At 33.4% G+C, this 18,806-nt stretch overlaps 13 protein-coding genes across 13 annotated transcripts; 7 read left to right on the forward strand and 6 right to left on the reverse strand.

The window, feature by feature from the left end:
• Window positions 1-90: 90 nt before the first annotated feature.
• Window positions 91-513, forward strand: T551_01029 (uncharacterized protein; the record flags this gene model as incomplete). Its single annotated transcript, XM_018373292.1, has 3 exons — window positions 91-124; window positions 209-451; window positions 494-513. 3 exons carry the CDS (start codon window positions 91-93, stop codon window positions 511-513), a joined length of 297 nt encoding a protein of 98 aa, XP_018230460.1.
• A 460-nt stretch (window positions 514-973) lies between these two features.
• Window positions 974-1,647, forward strand: T551_01030 (uncharacterized protein; the record flags this gene model as incomplete). The annotated part of the gene is made up of 3 exons (XM_018373293.1): window positions 974-1,068; window positions 1,123-1,182; window positions 1,233-1,647. The coding sequence occupies 3 exons, from the start codon at window positions 974-976 to the stop codon at window positions 1,645-1,647; spliced, it is 570 nt and encodes a 189-aa protein (XP_018230461.1).
• Window positions 1,648-1,757: 110 nt separating this feature from the next.
• Window positions 1,758-2,163, reverse strand: T551_01031 (uncharacterized protein; the record flags this gene model as incomplete). Its single annotated transcript, XM_018373294.1, has 4 exons — window positions 1,758-1,820; window positions 1,870-1,985; window positions 2,036-2,071; window positions 2,145-2,163. The coding sequence occupies 4 exons, from the start codon at window positions 2,161-2,163 to the stop codon at window positions 1,758-1,760; spliced, it is 234 nt and encodes a 77-aa protein (XP_018230462.1).
• A 176-nt stretch (window positions 2,164-2,339) lies between these two features.
• On the forward strand, window positions 2,340-3,632 carry T551_01032 (mRNA splicing protein PRP18; the record flags this gene model as incomplete). The annotated part of the gene is made up of 7 exons (XM_018373295.1): window positions 2,340-2,495; window positions 2,539-2,634; window positions 2,680-2,826; window positions 2,870-3,052; window positions 3,103-3,145; window positions 3,188-3,472; window positions 3,520-3,632. The coding sequence occupies 7 exons, from the start codon at window positions 2,340-2,342 to the stop codon at window positions 3,630-3,632; spliced, it is 1,023 nt and encodes a 340-aa protein (XP_018230463.1).
• Window positions 3,633-3,763: 131 nt separating this feature from the next.
• T551_01033 (RNA-binding signal recognition particle subunit SEC65) lies at window positions 3,764-4,560 on the reverse strand (the record flags this gene model as incomplete). Its single annotated transcript, XM_018373296.1, has 3 exons — window positions 3,764-4,038; window positions 4,086-4,182; window positions 4,240-4,560. 3 exons carry the CDS (start codon window positions 4,558-4,560, stop codon window positions 3,764-3,766), a joined length of 693 nt encoding a protein of 230 aa, XP_018230464.1.
• Window positions 4,561-5,682: 1,122 nt separating this feature from the next.
• Window positions 5,683-7,826, reverse strand: T551_01034 (pseudouridine synthase PUS7; the record flags this gene model as incomplete). The annotated part of the gene is made up of 7 exons (XM_018373297.1): window positions 5,683-5,789; window positions 5,832-6,372; window positions 6,415-6,766; window positions 6,808-7,135; window positions 7,179-7,410; window positions 7,458-7,584; window positions 7,633-7,826. The coding sequence occupies 7 exons, from the start codon at window positions 7,824-7,826 to the stop codon at window positions 5,683-5,685; spliced, it is 1,881 nt and encodes a 626-aa protein (XP_018230465.1).
• Window positions 7,827-7,932: 106 nt separating this feature from the next.
• T551_01035 (uncharacterized protein) lies at window positions 7,933-9,339 on the forward strand (the record flags this gene model as incomplete). The annotated part of the gene is made up of 10 exons (XM_018373298.1): window positions 7,933-7,944; window positions 7,994-8,058; window positions 8,101-8,128; window positions 8,193-8,254; window positions 8,300-8,420; window positions 8,464-8,590; window positions 8,635-8,822; window positions 8,868-9,010; window positions 9,054-9,164; window positions 9,210-9,339. 10 exons carry the CDS (start codon window positions 7,933-7,935, stop codon window positions 9,337-9,339), a joined length of 987 nt encoding a protein of 328 aa, XP_018230466.1.
• A 773-nt stretch (window positions 9,340-10,112) lies between these two features.
• Window positions 10,113-10,677, forward strand: T551_01036 (uncharacterized protein; the record flags this gene model as incomplete). The annotated part of the gene is made up of 3 exons (XM_018373299.1): window positions 10,113-10,449; window positions 10,496-10,590; window positions 10,636-10,677. The coding sequence occupies 3 exons, from the start codon at window positions 10,113-10,115 to the stop codon at window positions 10,675-10,677; spliced, it is 474 nt and encodes a 157-aa protein (XP_018230467.1).
• A 1,124-nt stretch (window positions 10,678-11,801) lies between these two features.
• Window positions 11,802-12,120, reverse strand: T551_01037 (uncharacterized protein; the record flags this gene model as incomplete). Its single annotated transcript, XM_018373300.1, has 2 exons — window positions 11,802-11,835; window positions 11,885-12,120. 2 exons carry the CDS (start codon window positions 12,118-12,120, stop codon window positions 11,802-11,804), a joined length of 270 nt encoding a protein of 89 aa, XP_018230468.1.
• A 538-nt stretch (window positions 12,121-12,658) lies between these two features.
• T551_01038 (serine/threonine protein kinase KNS1) lies at window positions 12,659-14,471 on the reverse strand (the record flags this gene model as incomplete). The annotated part of the gene is made up of 7 exons (XM_018373301.1): window positions 12,659-12,811; window positions 12,856-12,961; window positions 13,006-13,425; window positions 13,481-13,651; window positions 13,693-13,873; window positions 13,916-13,997; window positions 14,040-14,471. 7 exons carry the CDS (start codon window positions 14,469-14,471, stop codon window positions 12,659-12,661), a joined length of 1,545 nt encoding a protein of 514 aa, XP_018230469.1.
• A 7-nt stretch (window positions 14,472-14,478) lies between these two features.
• Window positions 14,479-15,670, forward strand: T551_01039 (uncharacterized protein; the record flags this gene model as incomplete). Its single annotated transcript, XM_018373302.1, has 2 exons — window positions 14,479-15,265; window positions 15,372-15,670. 2 exons carry the CDS (start codon window positions 14,479-14,481, stop codon window positions 15,668-15,670), a joined length of 1,086 nt encoding a protein of 361 aa, XP_018230470.1.
• Window positions 15,671-16,645: 975 nt separating this feature from the next.
• On the forward strand, window positions 16,646-17,280 carry T551_01040 (diacylglycerol kinase; the record flags this gene model as incomplete). The annotated part of the gene is made up of 2 exons (XM_018373303.1): window positions 16,646-16,841; window positions 16,878-17,280. The coding sequence occupies 2 exons, from the start codon at window positions 16,646-16,648 to the stop codon at window positions 17,162-17,164; spliced, it is 483 nt and encodes a 160-aa protein (XP_018230471.1). The 3' UTR covers window positions 17,165-17,280.
• On the reverse strand, window positions 17,268-18,803 carry T551_01041 (uncharacterized protein; the record flags this gene model as incomplete). Its single annotated transcript, XM_018373304.1, has 7 exons — window positions 17,268-17,764; window positions 17,809-17,927; window positions 17,982-18,025; window positions 18,077-18,187; window positions 18,245-18,320; window positions 18,376-18,576; window positions 18,619-18,803. The coding sequence occupies 7 exons, from the start codon at window positions 18,801-18,803 to the stop codon at window positions 17,268-17,270; spliced, it is 1,233 nt and encodes a 410-aa protein (XP_018230472.1).
• Between the last annotated feature and the right edge of the window lie 3 nt (window positions 18,804-18,806).

Below are 18,806 nucleotides of genomic sequence, written 5' to 3' on the forward strand. Positions count from 1 at the left end.
GACGTTAATCTGCGCTCACGATAAATCTAAGAGCAGTCCAAAAAATAAGCACTCATATAACCATCAGTAAAAAAAAGTTATTAAGAGAGGATGGTGAAAGCAGCAGCAGCACAAAGCAAAACAGGTATATAATTAATGCTTAAAATTAGTATTGATTATCTTTTTTTCAAAAAAATATTTTTTTACATGAAAAATTAATATTTTTTAGGTAAAACTAAAAAAAAATGGTCTAAGGGAAAAGTAAAGGACAAATCAAATAATTTAGTAATTATTGATGATGCTCTCTGTGACCGGATTTATAAAGATGTTATGTATTATCGTATGATTTCAATATCAGTTCTTGTAGACCGTTTCAAGATCAATGGAACACTTGCTCGCAAGATCTTAAATTTGCTTTGTGAGCAAGGTATTATTAAAAAAGTCTGTATTCATCATGCACAAGCAATATATAGTACGTTTTTTTTTAATGTTGTATTTCAGCTTATATTTTTAGCTCGTGTTACAGCAGAATAAATATATGTAGAAAAACTATATTTACTATGCATCTTATTATCAACTTTCTATACTAACCACATGTATAGAATGTACATATGATTCAGATGCATAAAAATAGATAATTTAAATGTACCTGATCTACCTTATAAATCATTTTACAATACTATTGATCATGTTTTACAATTCCAACGATTTTTATCGTAATTTTCTTAGGAAATATACATTTAAAAAAGTACAGTTACATCATTTATGGTTATTTATATACATTTTATGTATAAAGTAAGCTATTTAGTATTTTAATCTAAACCTTTGTATCCCTCGATCCACTACTCGGAACAAAAAACTTACAACTAGTGAAAAGCACGTTAGTTATAAAAAAAGAGTTTTGGCAAAAAAAATAAAATTTTTAGAAATAATAATAAAAATACATATATATACGTGTATATTAAGTGTATAAAGTACTTTTTTAAAAACTAAAATGTATATTTCAAAACCACCATCACGATCAATTGACCGACAAAAAACAACACCGTTTTTGCTTCGACTTTTTTACAAAGTTGGTAGTTTTCATTCGTAGGATTCTTTGCATTTAACAAGGAGCTTTATACTTATCTTTTTTTGTTTTAGAATCGATGAATTTCAACCAGGAAGTCAACCAGTTGCCGATGAAGTTCAAATATATACATGGTTCGGTTTTCTCAAATGATTCTTTAAATACCATGTAAATTTGTATTTAGGAAAGATGCAAGTCTTCATGAACTAGCCCAACTCCTTTCAAAAGCTATTCCCAACAACAAACATACACGGTTTTCATTTCGGCTTATTTATAGTGATAATTACAAAGAAAGATATCAAACAAAGGACATTGGACATGTTTCTTTATTTTCAAAGAATGCAGAAGCATACAAAACTCTAGACGATATCCGCTTTGCTATTGGTGACTGGATCGATGTTGCTGTTAATAATGATGAAGGCCCAAAAAACAAAATACTAAACCGGGGCTTTGGGAGAGGAAGACCTGGTGCACCAATAAGAGGAAGAGGTAGTGGCTATCCTTATCCTGATCTCCCGCCTGGACGTGATTGGAGAGGAAGAGACAACGATGGAAATCATGCGCGTGGAAGATCAGGTCCTTATAGAGGAAAATGGTAATGTTTTTATACCAAAAAATAGACTTTTTAAAAACAAAGACTCTTAGGAAGTCTGGAACATAATGTATCATGTATAACTCAAATATAAACATATAACCCAATAAATGATCCCTACTTATCACGGTTTTCTGTTAGTTTGTCATTTATACCTTTTCCACGGAAATCCCATTTTCCCTACTTTATTAGTACATGAAAGTCTTATTAAAGATAATAAAAATATTACTTCTGTTGCAAAAGCAAAATAACCAATAAACAATGGAACAACTACACCAAGCACAATACTCTTAGTTACTGTTTTAGGTGTCCATCGAAAATACATATACTGAGATGAACGCATTTCTAAAAGTCCATATGATTCAGATAACATATTTCAATTATTCTAACATTACCAGCATATCGTTCAATAGCAGGATCAATCTTAAGAACTATATAACCATTTTATTAATTTTTTTTCAAAAAATTACTTTTTCATATGAAAATTCATATTTAAAGACATACCATGCTTATCTCCTGCCATTTTCAAGAAAAAACAGAGTTTTTTAGAATAATTTTATTTTTATAAAAAAGTGAGGTTAATATTTAATCTATAATTCAATTATCGTGATTTAACATCAAAGATCAAAAATGAACAGAAAATAGATAAAAATATATTAAAGATATAAGATTTCAATTGAAATCATATTATTTTTCAATATGGACTTTTTAACAGCTGAAATATCAAAAAAACGGAAAGAAAATGAATTAGTAGCAAGCAAAAGCAGTCAAAAATACTTTAAACGAGGTGATCTTGAAAAAGAACGAGAAAAAGCATATTATGAGGAAAAAAAAAAGATTGATGATGAAAAAGAGGTATTTTGTATTTTTTTATAATGAATTGGCTTATGTTTTATAGGAAAGATTAAGAAAAAAACGAGAACTTTTAGAAGAAGAAGAAAATAAAAGAAATTTATTCAAAGAAAGATATCAAAAATTAAGATTTAGGAATCAAGTATTTTCTTAGATTTTTAGATACCTAAGTATTAAAAAATAACAGAATGGAAATTTTCTTGAAGAAATATCTGAAGAAGAACTTATAAAAAAATTACGAGATAAAAATCAGCCAATTTGTTTATTTGGGGAATCATTTGATGATAGAAAAAAAAGGCTTTCAACTCTTGAATTAATAGAAGAACAGCGAAAAGTAAATATACTTTTTATTTATATAACTACCTTATACTTTTTAGAAGCAGGAAAATAAATCACCAGAAAACTTACAATTTGAAGAAAAAAATGTTCAACAATCAAAAAACGAAATAGAAGAACTTAAAAAAGAATATATATCTAATCCTAATGCATTGGATATTAATTTAAATGAATTTAAAACCAATCCAGATAATGTATACATAAAAATATTAGTTTATTTTGAGGTACTATTAAACATTCAACACGTATTTTAATCAATTCTAACAACCTTCAGACACTAATTGAATTATGGAAAAAAACTTTGGACGAACGCCCAGGTATGTGCATATACTTATTATATATTATTATTAATATCTCAGATGACATTAAAGAGTCTAAGCAAGGGAAGTCAATATTAGAAAATCAACAAAAATCACAAAAAGATCTTCAAGTGTTTTTCAATTTGTTAAGAAAAAAAACCATGAAGAATGACATATTAGAAGGTGTATCAAAAATTACATATTATTGCCAAAGACGTCAATATGTAAAAGCAAATGATGCATATCTTCAGCTTAGTATAGGAAATGCAGCCTGGCCAATTGGTGTAACAATGGTGGGAATTCACGAACGAAGTGCACGTGAAAAACTCCATAAAGGACAAACAGGTATAGATTATTTTTTCCATAAACATAATCCCCTAAATCCAACATAGGCCATGTTTTAAATGACGAAGCTACAAGAAAATGGCTACAGGCAATTAAAAGGCTTCTTACGTTTATACAATCTGTAAAGCCGCCAGATGACCGTAATCAACTGATGGGATAGTAACAATAATACATTGAAAGAGTAATAAGAATATATCAGACTCATTATTTCTGTAAATAAATATTAAAAATTATACTAATAATGGTTTTATAACAATAATTAGCAATCCGATTTAACAGCAAGTATGTTATTCATTTTTGATGTTTTTTTTTCTTTTCTTTCTTTTGTTTTGATTGTTCAATATCCTGTTTTTGCTCTTTAGTCATATCTTTGAGCATTTTTTCTAAAAATTCATCATTAACTAACGCAGGTGAATTTAACGGCAAAATGCTATTTATCACAACTCCTTTAGGTATATTTAATGAGGATAAGAATTTATTAGATGGTGATGTAGATGCATCTAGAGAAGTTGTTTTAGTTGGATTAGCTTGAAGATAACTCGATAACGCCTTATATAAAGCTTTTTCTAATACCAATTACCAACGCATTTAGAATTTTAAAATAAAGATGTACTTGTTTTTAGTGATTTATGAACATAATTTCCATTTTCCTTAAAAAAAATACGTATACGGCCAGGATTAGCCCAGTCCTTAGGATGTGTTTTATTTGACTAAATAGAACCAATGAGAATATGTTATAGAAAACAAATGTAAAATTAGTAAAAAACCTCAAAAATACATAAAAAACCAAGTGATTTTGCACCGTTTGCTATTGTTTTTGCTAAAGGATTTGCCACTGCCATATTAACAGGGACTTTACGCCCTTCTTTAATAGAACGTTTGACATCAAAATATATAGGATAAATAATTGTCCATCTCCGAAAGGCCTTTGTATTTTCAATATAAACAGTCTTTGAAGACGGATCTATATCACAAGTCTTAGAAGAAAAACTATGTTTGCTCAAAATTGAATGTTCTTCAGCCGAAAAAAAAGAATTAGATACATCAGTTACATTATTTGAAAGACTATTCTCAGAATAGTAACTCATTCAGTGCTTTCTTAAGCACAATTCTGATCAAACTTTAATTTTTTTAAAAAAACGTCAACGATTTTTAAACAAAATCTCAATATTTTAATTTTAGAAAAGCATGAATACATTTTTTCTTAATTTTACTTAAATTTTAAGTGCTAAAAACAAATCAGCTTTTAATTAAACATGATTATTATTAATAAGAATGACATTTTTTTAAAACTTATTCAAAATAAAAAACATAAAATAAACAATTTCTATTATATTCATTTAAGAATATATCTCAACTTATTTTTCTATTAAAAATGCTATTTAATTTTATTATTATTTGTAAATTTATTCTCAAATTGTGCAAAAAATTTGTAATGATAATCTTTACATAATAATAATAATATTTAAGATTATTATTATTTTTATGTTCATAAATAATTTCATAGATTATCTATTTTATATAAATATAAAACAATTCTTTAATAAAATAATAAAATAATTTCTAAAAACTAATAGATAATTTTAATATAAAACTTATTACATTATTTTTAAAATAAAAAAATAAAGAATATACGATAAGATTTTATATTATTTCCAAACACACGTATTTTATTAATATACAATAGTAATTAATATTAAAAAGTAATAAAAAATCATAAATTAATTTATAATATAATCCAAAAATTTTCTAGACAAGTATCTATTTTCAACACAAAAGTATTTAATAGTACAACATATTAGGCTTCTAACATTAAAAATATATAAAACAGTGACTAAGTAATTTTTTTAAAACATATTCTTCAAAGATATTTAATAATTTTTGAAATATTTAATTTATCATATATTAATTTTAAACATTAAAATCATTCTTATAGTATTCAGGTGATTTATTTGTTTTCTAACCTAAATAACATTATTAATCAAACGTATAAAAATATTTTAAATTATAGAAAATCCAAAACATTTTCTTCAAAAACGATTACTCCCTTTATCCTTAAAGTATCAAAATTAAATGATATATTTAATTTATATACACAGGAAGTAAAAGCTTAAACAAATAATTTGAAAATGAAATTAAAAAGAATACCCTAAAAACCATCTAGTCTTATTTTTTTAAAAGATACCTTTTATCAATAACAAAGGTAGAATTCATGGATTTAAAACATTTCGTTCTGCAATTTCTCTTAAAGCTACTGTAGCATATGATGAACTCATGAGCTGCATTTTTAACTTCACTGCTTTAAAAATCTGATCTACTACAATTTATATAATAATAATAATAATTTTAAAAAAATAACCTTTTTCATTACTCTGACTTTTTAAAATACGATTTTCTAAAATATCGATATCTGTCATAGAAAGTTGCTCATCAGGATCTTGATATTTTACAATTTCCCACTCCATCATTTTTGGTTTTGATAAAATTAACCGATATGAACCTGTCAAAGAAAATTCTTTGACAGAACGAACCATATTTAAACCATCTAAGCCATCCTTTTTCATAAAATCCAAATAAAAATCTTTAATACAATTTTTTGGGTATAAAATATCATGCCCTGGAGTAGGTAAAACAATATCGTATATTGAATAATTTATAAGTTCGTCTGCTGTTAAATGCTTTGCACGAATGATCTTAGTTAGCTTTACAGAACTATCTATCTGTTGATTCGAAAACTCAGAATCTATTAAATCATCATTGGAGTAAATAGTCTGATTACAAAGAACCAAATCCCCTTCTACGGGATTAAAGCCAAATTTACGAAGACGCTCAGTAACCGCAAAATTCCATACATAAGATTGATAAGCATGGATATACATCATTCGCAAATTCCTAGGTATCTAAATATATTAAATTTATCTAGTTAAATTCTCATGCAGGACCTTCTGAAGTGCACTAGCGTAATTAGGAGATTTAGAAGATTCTTTTGCTAATGAAGACAAAACAGAATACTCTGAAACGTATTTTTGAGGAGTCTTTTTAAGAGCGCTTTTTACATTTTCTATATTAGACCAAATACTCTTTGATTCAGTAGACACTTGTATCCTTTCTGAAGCTTCTTTAAGCAATAACTCTACTGCACCTTGCCAATCAGACTTAAGAAGCAAGATACCAACAACATGAGTCGCGATAATCGATGTCCCAAATCGTTGTATTCCGTAATAATTGACAAATCCTTTAGTTTTTAATGCACTTAGACATTCATTAATTAAGCCATCATCTTCTTTGACATCACTAAAAATTTTAAAAGTAAAATAAAACAGGATAATTTTTACCGTAAAATAATAGTAAACGCATTTCCTTTAAGGTCACCTAACTCTAACTTGGCATCAGTGTAGGAAAAATTTCCTACCCTAAAACCTTTAAGAGATTTGTTCAAATTAGAAAGTCTTCCTGCTTTTATTTTCCATGCAGTACATCTTTGAACCGTACATCCTCGTTTATCTTTCGTCCCTGCAAAAGAAAAAATACGAGGTTTGACACGAAAAAATTTAGAAAGCAAGTTTATGCACTCCATCGTATCCATATTTTCTTTATATAAATAAAACATACAATATTCTCCGCCAACATTAGCCCAAAAATTTCCATGAAAACGTGTACTTCCTAAAACAATCAAGTATATACACTCAAAAAATAATATAAAAACCTTTAGAAAAGGTTATTTTTATTTCTTCATCAGGAGTTGTTGTTGTATCAAGCAAACCTTTATAAACCTCTCTTATAGCTGTGTGAATAGAAGTACGATATGACTTATCTTTAAAAACCTTAGTCAAAACAAATTTTGTCATTTTGTTATCATCTTCTAAAAAGTTAGTAATTTCTTGAAAAATATCTTCTCCCAAAAGGTCAATAATTCGTTTCATTTCATTTTCATTTAACTAATCATTCATCAATTTGTAATTTTCAACAAAAGAAACATTTCTACTTTTAAAGGTCCATTTTTCTCAATAGAATAATGAAATTCATCATTACTTATATCAGAAAAGGTAGTATTAGTAATATGAATAACCTTTTCTTGATCATCCACTTCATTTACCAAAAAATCAGTATATCTATTTTAGACACAGTTAACATTCAAAGTACACATATATATGAATTACCTATATTTAAATAAAAAGTGAAGTCTTTTAGGTAAAGAATTTATATAACATGAAATACCAACAGAAGTATCTTCCTGATACCTTTTTTTTTCATTTATATAACTTTTAACACTTTTTTCATCTGCTTTTTCAAATAACTTTAATCTTTTAGATTTGGAACAAAACAACCCAAAAGAATTCTCATTATCCTTCATTATTTAACACATATTCCCACTTTTAAATTTTTTATAAATAATAAATTGAAACATCTTACAATCGAAACTTTAATTTTAAATTCAAAAATAATCAAACAAGAAAATAATGACTTTAAGAGTATTTTCTATTAGTTTTATAATATTAAATGCTGAAAGTGTTTTACCAGTCAGAAAATTCTATAATTTCTCTTTGTACATACCAACCACGTCTATTATTGATGGGACTACGAAGGTATCATAATATATTTATTTTTTTCTGCTAAGAAGTAAGTAGAAGTGGAAAATCGAGTATCAGAAGAGTCGTTTTTCACAAGGAAAATCTATAATTTATTCAATTAACATTTTAGAACTAATTCTGAATTATAGATGCCTCCAAATGAGACACTTTTTCTTGAGTCAACAAACAGAATTAATAAAGATGAAGTTAAGTAGGACATTAGAATCTACATAAAAACTACTCCTTATTAAAAAAGTTCATTTATTGATTTTCAAGTATGGGATTTTCCTGGACAAATTGATTTTTTTGATTCAGCGTTTGATCTTGATGCTATATTTGGCAAAGTAGGTGCATTGATATTTGTTATTGACTCCCAAGTATAATTCTATTTTCAAAATTTCATATAACTAATATAAATAGGATGAGTATTTGGAAGCGCTTACTAAATTACATATTACAATTATAAAAGCATTAACTGTTAATCCAAATATAAATATAGAAGTATTTATTCATAAAGCAGATACGCTTTCTGATGACTATAAAATTGGTATTGTTTTTATATTATTTTACAATAATTTATATTTAATACAGATACACAAAGAGATATACAACAAAGAGCATTTGATGAACTTTCAGATTCAGGACTTGACAATATATCTGTTTCATTTCATTTGACTTCAATATTTGATTATTCTATTTTTGAAGCATTTTCCAAAGTTATTCAGAAACTCATTCCTCAATTGCCAACATTAGAAAATCTTCTTAATATTTTTTGTTCAGTAAAAAGAGCAAAATAAACATGTTATTTCTTTTAACGCTGTTAGAATTCTGTTATTGAAAAAGCATATTTATTTGATATATCATCTAAAATTTATATTGCTACAGACAGTTCTCCTGTAGATGTACAAAGTTATGAAATCTGCTCAGATTATATCGATGTAATTTTAGACGTCTCTGAAATCTATGGGTAATTTGTCATATTTTTGATAATTTTTTCTAATTTGATTAAGATATGAACGCAAAAATAGTTTAAATAATAAAAATACTACAGATGAAACAGAAATATCATCTATAATTCGCCTCAGTAATGGAATGGCGCTTTATTTTCAAGAATTAAACAGGTTTTTTTCTTTTTTAAAATTATTTTAATGTCTAATATTATCAAGATATCTTGCTCTTGTTTGTCTTATACGTACAGAAAATCTAGAAAAACACAGCTTACTTGAATATAATATACAATGCTTTAGTAAAGCTATTAAACAAATTATGTACCAAATAGCATATACGTGCTCTTAATAGATAATTTTATATTATTTTATTGATACCTATACGAGTATAATCATTTCTTAAACATTTTTTGATTAATATATTTTCACTCATTAGATATTCGGTATGTTAAAAATATTTTTTTTTATATATTAAATATTTATTAGAAATATATCTATTGGAATATATCTTCATTTTTTCTACAGATTTGTCATAAATCCGTCTCTAAAAATTTCAATACTATAATTCCATTCAATATCAAATAATAATTATTTCCATTATTAACCTATTTAATAGAAACTGTAATTACATTTTCACAAATTATTTTACATTATATTACTTATTTAAATATATCTACTAAAACAAAATTAAATACCATAAGGTATTTTTTCAAAAAACATCATATTATTAACTAATTTATCATTTTTATATGGTTATAATTATTATTTTAAAATTCCGTGTAATAAAATATATCATTCTAAAATATTTTAACTTTTTATTTTTGAATATAAAAATTCATTAACTAAATTATATTCAACGATATTTAACAAAACAATTCCTTTTATTTCATCGAGCAAAACAATTAAATACAAAGATAAAAATCAACTTACTATTAAGCAATTAGACAGTAGCACAAATAACTCATAAAGTTTATAAAACGGAAATATACAGCACTTTCTGTTTTAAAACATTCTAAACATTCAATTTTCTATTCGTATTTCACAAACATCTACATAGAATGGTATATATTAATATTTTTTAGTTGTAATCTTTTTTACTTTATTACATTAATTATAATCAATATGAATACTGATATTGGGAATATAACAATCATAAAATTTATAACACCATTTAATATTGTTCTTTTTTTAATCTTTATTTATTTATTATATTCACGTTTTAAATCAAAACAAAATATTTCTGCGTTTACACCAGTAAAACCTGAAGTTTTTCAAGATTTTACACCTAAAACCTTAGAACGTTTTAATGGAAAAGAAACATATAAAATTTTTATAAGTATTAAAGGCAATGTTTATGATGTTACATCAGAAAAACGACTTTATGGCCCTGAAGGTCCATATAGAAATTTTGCAGGTAAAGATGCAAGTAGAGGACTAGCAAAAGGAAGTTTTGATATAAGTAAGGAGCTTATATTTAAAACTAAGAAATTAATTATTTTTTATAGATATGATTATGTCTCCTGATGAACCTATTGACAAACTTCTTGATCTTACAGACGAAGAACGAAATACATTAGATGATTGGGAAAAGCATTTTCAAGTTAGTCATAAACATTATTATCTTTAATTATTAAAATATATGTAGAGAAAATATGAAGTTGTTGGAAAACTTATTGAAAATATTTAAAAAGTATTACATATTAAAATGTTTAAAGTATTTAAAATATTTAAGATATTATGCAATCACAAGTAACCTTTTTGACTATACAAAAAAATCATAATTTCTAAGATCAGAATGCATTCTTTCTATCTAAATCAAATGCAATGTTACAATTATGAAAATAACTTTAATGACTTGAAAAATATTTAAAAACTTGTCTTCAAGTTGAATTAATAAAATCTATACACGAATAAACTGTTAAATTTGAGTATAAAACAACAAGCTTACAATGATTCACTTATGTCAACTATATTTAAAAATTAATTTTACAATATTATTATAAAAAAGAGAATTATTTACTAATTCTAGTAAATTATAAAGTCTTTGTACACAAATAGTAATTTTCATGAAATATTATATCTTATCATCAAACATAAAATACAATATAAAAAATATTTCGCTGACAGAATACACAATAAAATAAACATCTTTAATTTATATATACATTAAAAATATAATTGCGCTTTTTACATCTTTAAGTACTAAGGACACATAATTACAAGAGCTAATCTATAATTCATGTTTATATATATTAATTTTGCATATAGAATTAATCATAAAAAAAACTAATCATAACAATCCAATCTTTTAAGTCGTAATTGAAATCTTATATATATATTAACAAGAATTTAATGCATTCAGCAAATAAAATATTTCTCAAACATAATAAATATCACTAAATACAAATTATCTATATTTTTTAAAAACTACTAATAAAAATATCAAAAATAAACACATCCATAACTTTTAAATTTTTTTTAGATATAATATAATACCACTAAATACAATAGTAAATAAAGAAAAATAAAAGATGAATATTTGTATAGAAATTTTAGCCTTCAGAAGTGAAAAAAATCAGACTTGAAATTCAGAATGAAAACTTGTTTCCATAAAATAAACAAACATAAGACAAAAATAAACATGAAAGTCCAAAACCATAGCACTTTTCTAAAAATAAACATAAAAAAATCAATATTTTAAAGTATATATAAATAAATCTATATCGAAAATATCACGAATTTTACATAAGCTAATTTCCCCACTTCAAACCATAAAAACAGATCATAAAAACTATACAAACGTGTATAATATTATGAAAAGTCCAGTGTCAATTGCCCAGCAATTCTAGATAATTTTAATCAACAAATAAACATCAATAAAAAAATACAAGTACCGTTCTAAATCCTCAACTCCTAAAGAGATCTGTTCATTTTCATCCTTATTCTCATACTCACGCTTAGATGTAGCAGCTCTCCATATTGCCTCTTTACAAAAAATACGAATATACTCTGAACATAAAGTCAAAGCTGATGACGAAATTTTCGTCGCAGGATCTGCAAATGCCAAAGAAAATATTTTAGCAATTGTTTGAGGAGGATACGTTTTTACATCTATATCTTTTTGATCCATTATATAATTATTCAAAAAAAAAGGTAAAAATATATTGTCTTGTTAAAACAAAAACACGCAAAAATAATTGAATAATTTTAAATACGTATAAGCTAAAATATAATTCATTTTTAAATATCATTAATATAACATCTTCGTTTTATTCAAAATAATATAAATTATAAATATAATTAAACTTCCTAAAATCATATGTATTAATTATAAGATATCTAAAAAAATAAAGATCTTGATATTTCTAAACAAAACAGTATTTTTTCCAAGTAAAATGCATTACTATAAAAACAAGAGTTAAAAAAAACATAGTAATACTTTAAAAATACAAAATACGTTAAAAGCAAATCCACCGTATAAAATGAGAAAAATAATATAAACAAAACTTAAATGTAATTTAATATAATTATGTAATTATTTTCTGAAAAATCACAGTGACACTTCCAGAATCAGCTATACATAAAGTTTAGATATACTTGTATAAATAATTAACAAAGCCTTTAACTATATTTTAGTCTATAATAACAATAAACTTGAATACCTCGATTTATATAGTATCTATATGTGTAATTGGAGAAAAGAAATATGGATGAGAAAGAGCCTCTCTAGCAGTTATTCTTTTACTAGGATCATATATAAATATTTTCATAAGCAAGTCCAAAAAATGAATATTTAAAGCTGAAGTAGAAGGAACAATTTCCTAGATAATAATTAACAATAACAACATATATTAAAAAAATATACAGCTAGTGGCCGCATTGTTTTGACGAACTTTCGACTTGAAGGAGACGTATCTTTATTTGGATAATCTAATTTTCCACTATGACGGAAATATTTTTGAGCAGTTTTCCTAAACAATCATAAGCATTATTTTAAGTTATACACATAAGTTACGAAGATTGTCTTATCAGTCTCGGTTCTAACTTTCCACAAATGATTTCCATCATATAAAGATGTTCTAAATTATCGTGTGTTTGAAAAAGTGCTTCTCCCGTAAAAAACTCAATAAGAATACATCCTATAGACCATATATCGCAAGGATAAGACCATCCCATCCCTTTGGCGTTAGAAACTAGCACACAATCCAAACTATATTTACCTAAAATAATCTCGGGTGCTCTATAATGTCTAGTACTTACTACACTCGAATGATATTCATCCTCAAAAGTCGCACTCCCAAAATCTATAAGTCTTATCTCTGTATTATTCAACAACCGCTTTACTCTCTGCCCTGCTCTTTTAGTATAAGGAACCGTATGAAATGCTGCATCAACCAAAAGAATATTTTCTGGCTTAAGATCCGTATGCACCAAACTAAGCTCATGAAGAACTGCTCCATCACGTTATCATCTCACCCAACACCCTTTACTTACATGCTACACTTGTAAAAAGCTGATATGCAAAATGCTGAATATGCGATCCTGGAAATGGAACAAACCCATTTCCTTTCAAAAAATCAAACACCGACATCCCCAAAAGACCCGTTACTATACAAATATGGTTTCTATAGTCAAAACAATCCTTCATATGGATACATTTGCTACTTCCTTCAGCTTATTCCTTCCAAAACCATCCACGTACTTGCGATTCTCCGGATCTCGCTCACTCAAAGTCTGCAGCACCCGCAGCTCAATCATACTCGCTTCCCGGTACTTTTGAACCGCTCTAATCACCTTGATCGCACAGTATTCCTTCTTCAGCCTGTCATAACACCGAACCACCTTTCCAAACGTTCCCTGCCCAAGAACTCTCACAATCTTGTCTTGAAACATAAACCACCGCCTTCCCTTCATCTTCTACTTACACCGTGACGTCAGATCCGTGTTCGGCTCTGCAATATAGTGTCCGTCTTCGTCGTCAAACTTAATCCCCTCTGTCGGATACGGCTACTCCTCTTAATACCCTTCTTTCCCTACTCCTCTTCTTACATCCTTAATCACCCGCACATAGACCTCCTTTCCCCTCCTTTCTGCCTCTTTCTGCTCCTCTTCCCCCTTCCCCACTTGCCGTCTCCGCCATTCTTCCTGTTGTATTCCCTGTATTCTTTGTATTCCTTGAAATCTCTCCCTGTAAACCCCTTCTCCCCCATATTTCCCTGCTGCTGGAGGATATGTTGGCTGATAATGAGCCGGTGGCCCCATCAAAAACGCCGGGTATCCATATATTGCTGCCCGTGAACGCGCTGCGTCCTGCCCTGCCTTTCTTTGCACTGAACACGCTGCTCCTGAACAGTGCTCATCTGATGCAATCTGGACAACTACTGTAGACTCTCGTAGGCCTTTTCCTCCCACTTTTTTCCTTTGTTTTCCCTGCTTTTTTGTCTCTTCCTCCGTACCCTCTGTCGCCGATATTCCTGCCATATAACCAATGGGCCAGCATTCTCCGCCCCAGGATCCTGATGAATGGCTCAAAGACGCACTCGATATGCCTTTTTTCATGCAAAACCTCAACTATTCCCGCGAAAACACTGCGCTGCAGGCGCTTGCTGCTCTGCAGCACGAAGGCAGCCCCTCCGAGGTCGCCGCCAACTTTAAGCTCCACGCCGACGAGTGCTTCAGAGCAAAAAAATACAGTGATGCCGCAAGATATTATATCCGTGCGCTTCATACATCTTCCTGCATTGTTTTCCGCAGGGCCTGTCTCCTCAACCAGGCTGCCTGCCATCTTGCGCTCGGTAATAACCGTCTGGCACTCGGATGCTGCCAGCAGGTTCTTGACTGCCATCCCAACGACGCCAAGGCCTTGTATCGTGCAGCAAAGGCATGTTTTATGCTTGATCGGCTTGAAGAATGTCTTCAATACATTGCTCGCTGTATATCTGTCTATCCTGTACAGCCGTCACCTGCATCTTCAAGTGATACACGTATACACGGACAGACAGACGAGTATACACAAAATACACAAAAAAACGCAGACATACAGGGAAACGCGTGTATACACTCTGACAGCGTGTCTGAGACGCTCAGGGCACTCGAAGAACTCCAGGCCAGGGCGCGTCAGCGTATTGCATGTCTCGAGCAGCGGGCAGCCGACGCGTGTGCACGCGAGCAATTAGCACAGAGAAAAAAGAATACACTTATACACGCACTCAAGGTGATTCTGATTCATATACACTGGTGGACGCGTACTGACGCGTCAGACACGCGGCATCCGCGTCCGCGACTCTGGCGACGCGCCTCCTGACGCCGAGATGCGTCTCGACGCGTCTCTCGATGCCGCGTCGACCTTGCTATTTCCGATGGCTGTCGCGTACCCATTAGCACGCGTATCAGACTTTATTACAGAGGTGGCAGAAACATGCACCCTTAGCGAGGTCCTCAACTATGTCTTGGGCTCGAAGCCCGAGTGGGACCAGGCGGGCGAGTATAGGGCAGATAGCGTCTCTGTCTGCATGGAGGCTGAGACTGGGGTCGTGAGGATACATCGGGACACACGGGTGATCGATGCCGTGCGGATCTGCGGCGCAGAGCTGCTCGACGGCGTTGTCCGTATCCTCGTTTTGCCAACAGGACGCATTGCTGAGTGGCTCGAGACAAGCGGGAGGCACTGGTGCACGTGACCTCCACGAGCTCCACGAGCTCTGCCCGCTGCACCGCTGCACCTGAGTCTGCACTCTCCCCCGGGGCTTACACACGCGTAGCATGCGATGCACATACGTGTATGCATACACGTATGCATGAATGTATGCATAGGATGCATATACACATAGGATACATATATACATAGGATATATAGCATATAGAATATACACACACATAAGATATGTAGAATGCATAGGATGCATACATAAGATATATACGAGATATACAAGATATACAGGGATATATATATAGAATACACAGAATACGCAGTAAATACGCAGTAAATACACAGTATACACAGTATACACTATATACCAGGGCTGCACTGTATGCACTGTAGGGCCGCCTTAGCATATACCCACTGCGCCTGCTGTCGACACTCACGTCCCGCGCTAGCCGCATATAGCCGCGCTAGCCCGTTCTGTACAGCCTAGCCGGAAGCGGACACCGTCTGCCGCGCTAGCCGCAGAGCGTGCCTCTGGGGGCACACGCTAGCCCGCCGCCCAACACCCGCAGACCCTCCGGTGCGGATCCGGGCCGACACCCCTCCCGCTCCCCATGGACATCTGCCGGCGCTCTCCGCGTCTCCATGCGTGGCTGCGCGTATGCCTGCGCGCGTGGCACTGGGCGCTCCGCTGGGAGGTCCCCCGTAAGCTTACACATGCATCGGTTGGCCTTGTCGTCCTCGATCTTTACCGCCGCCAGCTTCCCCCCGCGTCGGTCACGCCCTATCTTGCGGCGGCGCTTGTCCCGGCGGCCGGCTGCGACCTCATCCGGTTCTCGGTCCCCCGGTTCAACCGCCTGTACACGGCGGTCCTGCGACCCATTATGCGCCCCGCGGAGGCCCACCACTGGAAGTATGTGCTTGTGCTGCCGGCGGCAGCACTATGTGCAGCGCATATACATAGCATACAGCACGCAAACTGTATGGATGTACGGTGTATGCGGTGTATATGCAGTTATATGCGCAGTGTGCACGCAGGCGTGCAGCCGGCGGCCGAGGAGCAGCGACTAACGGCGACAGTGGCGTTATTCCGTATCTCATAGGCACGTGGACGGTACTTGTGGCGTACCCGAGGGACATCGCAGTGGTGTCTATTCTCGTGCTTGCATGGTCGGACACGGCGGCATCCACCGTGGGACGCGTGTGTGGGGGACCATCGCTGCGAGCGGGTAAGTCCGTAGCAGGGTCGGTCGGTGCGGCGGTGGCGGGGATGCTGGTCGCGTATGTGTTCTGGGGGCGGGTGGCGCGGGCAGACGAGCCGGGAGCTGTGTGGAGGCCGGGGGAGGGCGTGAGCATCCACGGGCTGGCGGTGGTGACGGGGATGGTGGGGGCGTTTGCCGAGCAGGTGGATGTGTGGGGACTGAACGACAACTGTGTGATCCCGATAGTGAGTGGAGGGCTGCTGTATGTGTTTCTGAGGGCCGCGGCGTGGTGGGGAGGACGCGAGGCAGGCGGCCTGTCGCACTAGCAGCGCGAACGCTGTACATGCATACAGCACGCATACAACACGCATATAGCGCGGGCGCACACGGGAGACGGGACAGCGGGCAGAGCAGATGCAGCGTGTTAGCTCACAGACTATAGTCAAACAGCATGCTGAGGCTTTCACCGTGATGGACTCTCCGTATTGCCTTAGCAGTCAGTGATGCCGTGGGACAGGGTGGAGGTACCTCGGCAAAGACAAACGAAACATCGAGCACAACAAGCTTTGGACAGCACTTGGCGTTGTCTGTCTGCGGCAGCGAGTTGGTGACAATCAGCTTATGGAGCTTGCTTGTGTTGATCCGCTCGACCGCGTCACCCGAGAGAATCCCGTGCGTCACCATGGCATAGACAGTCGTGGCGCCGTGGGCCCGGAGCACTCTTGCAGCCTGCACAAGAGTCTGGGCTACACTGGATAAGCATGGACAGTCCTGGGCGGCACATACCGGTGTCGACGATATCGTCCACAAGGACGGCAACCTTGCCACCCACGTCGCCGACGAGCACCATTTCAGGGTCTGGTCCATGGAACCGTATACCCAGGTCTCGCTCCTACGACTGGTCAGGCTACATGGCGGCCAATACTCTATGAGCCTGTTTGAACCTTGTGTACAAGTGCAAAGTCCATACCAAGTGTATTGGCAATGACTGTTGCGCGCTTGGCGCCGCCAGCGTCAGGAGAGACAATTACCGCATTTCTGTAGTCCGGTATATGTCGTTGAATATATCTGCATGTAATCAACACTGGTCTAAACATGTATGTGTAGAAAGTGCACGGGTGCACCTATACACTCATCCAACACTGCATCTGTACAGTATACGCTTCACTTGCATGTTCCCGCAGCGCCTAATATCGTGTCGCACTATAAAATGCAGTGCAGCTCGAAATCTAGAAAACAGCAGACAGCAAACAGCATGCACTAGACAAGTGCGATAAACTGCTGATGAATACACTGGCAGCGATAAGCCATGACTGCAACAAACTGCAGATGGCCACGGTAAGCTGAATCTAGAGAAATAGAGCAACAATTCCAAGATAGCTCAAACATCTTCATATGCATCACACCAAAAAACATAATTCAACAGCTAGACGAATACAATGCAAAAACTGAATTTCACCCATATCAAGCGCCAAAGTCCACCTACTTTTGAAATAACCCACGGGAAACAATATTATCAACCGGAATATCGAAAAACCCAAGAAACTGTGGATCATGCAGATCCATCGTAATAATGTGGTCACACCCAGCGGACGCAAACAGCCGCGGGATAAGCGCCCGCGCTGCTCCAGCGTGCCGACTGTATGGAAACAATGGAAGCACAGCCGTCACCCGCTGCGATGACGCACCCTTTGATGCATGCACTGCTGAAAAAAGCTCCATCAGTGCATCATTTGCCCTTGTTCTCTTCAGCCTCCTCTTTCGCCTTCTTCCCACATACCGATTCCCTACTGTTTGGACAATATAAACATCACTATTTCGTACGCTCGATCCAAGTGTAACATGTGTTTCACTGTTTGAAAGCGTTGATAGCGATATTGGCCCTGGCCGGAGACCCAAATGCTCACATATTCCTGTTATCAGGACATCATGTGTTGATCCACCGAATATATGCAGCCGCCGCATCTT

The sequence above is a fragment of the Pneumocystis jirovecii genome (genome assembly GCF_001477535.1).
Source record: "Pneumocystis jirovecii RU7 chromosome Unknown supercont1.4, whole genome shotgun sequence".
NCBI lineage: Eukaryota > Fungi > Ascomycota > Pneumocystomycetes > Pneumocystales > Pneumocystaceae > Pneumocystis > Pneumocystis jirovecii.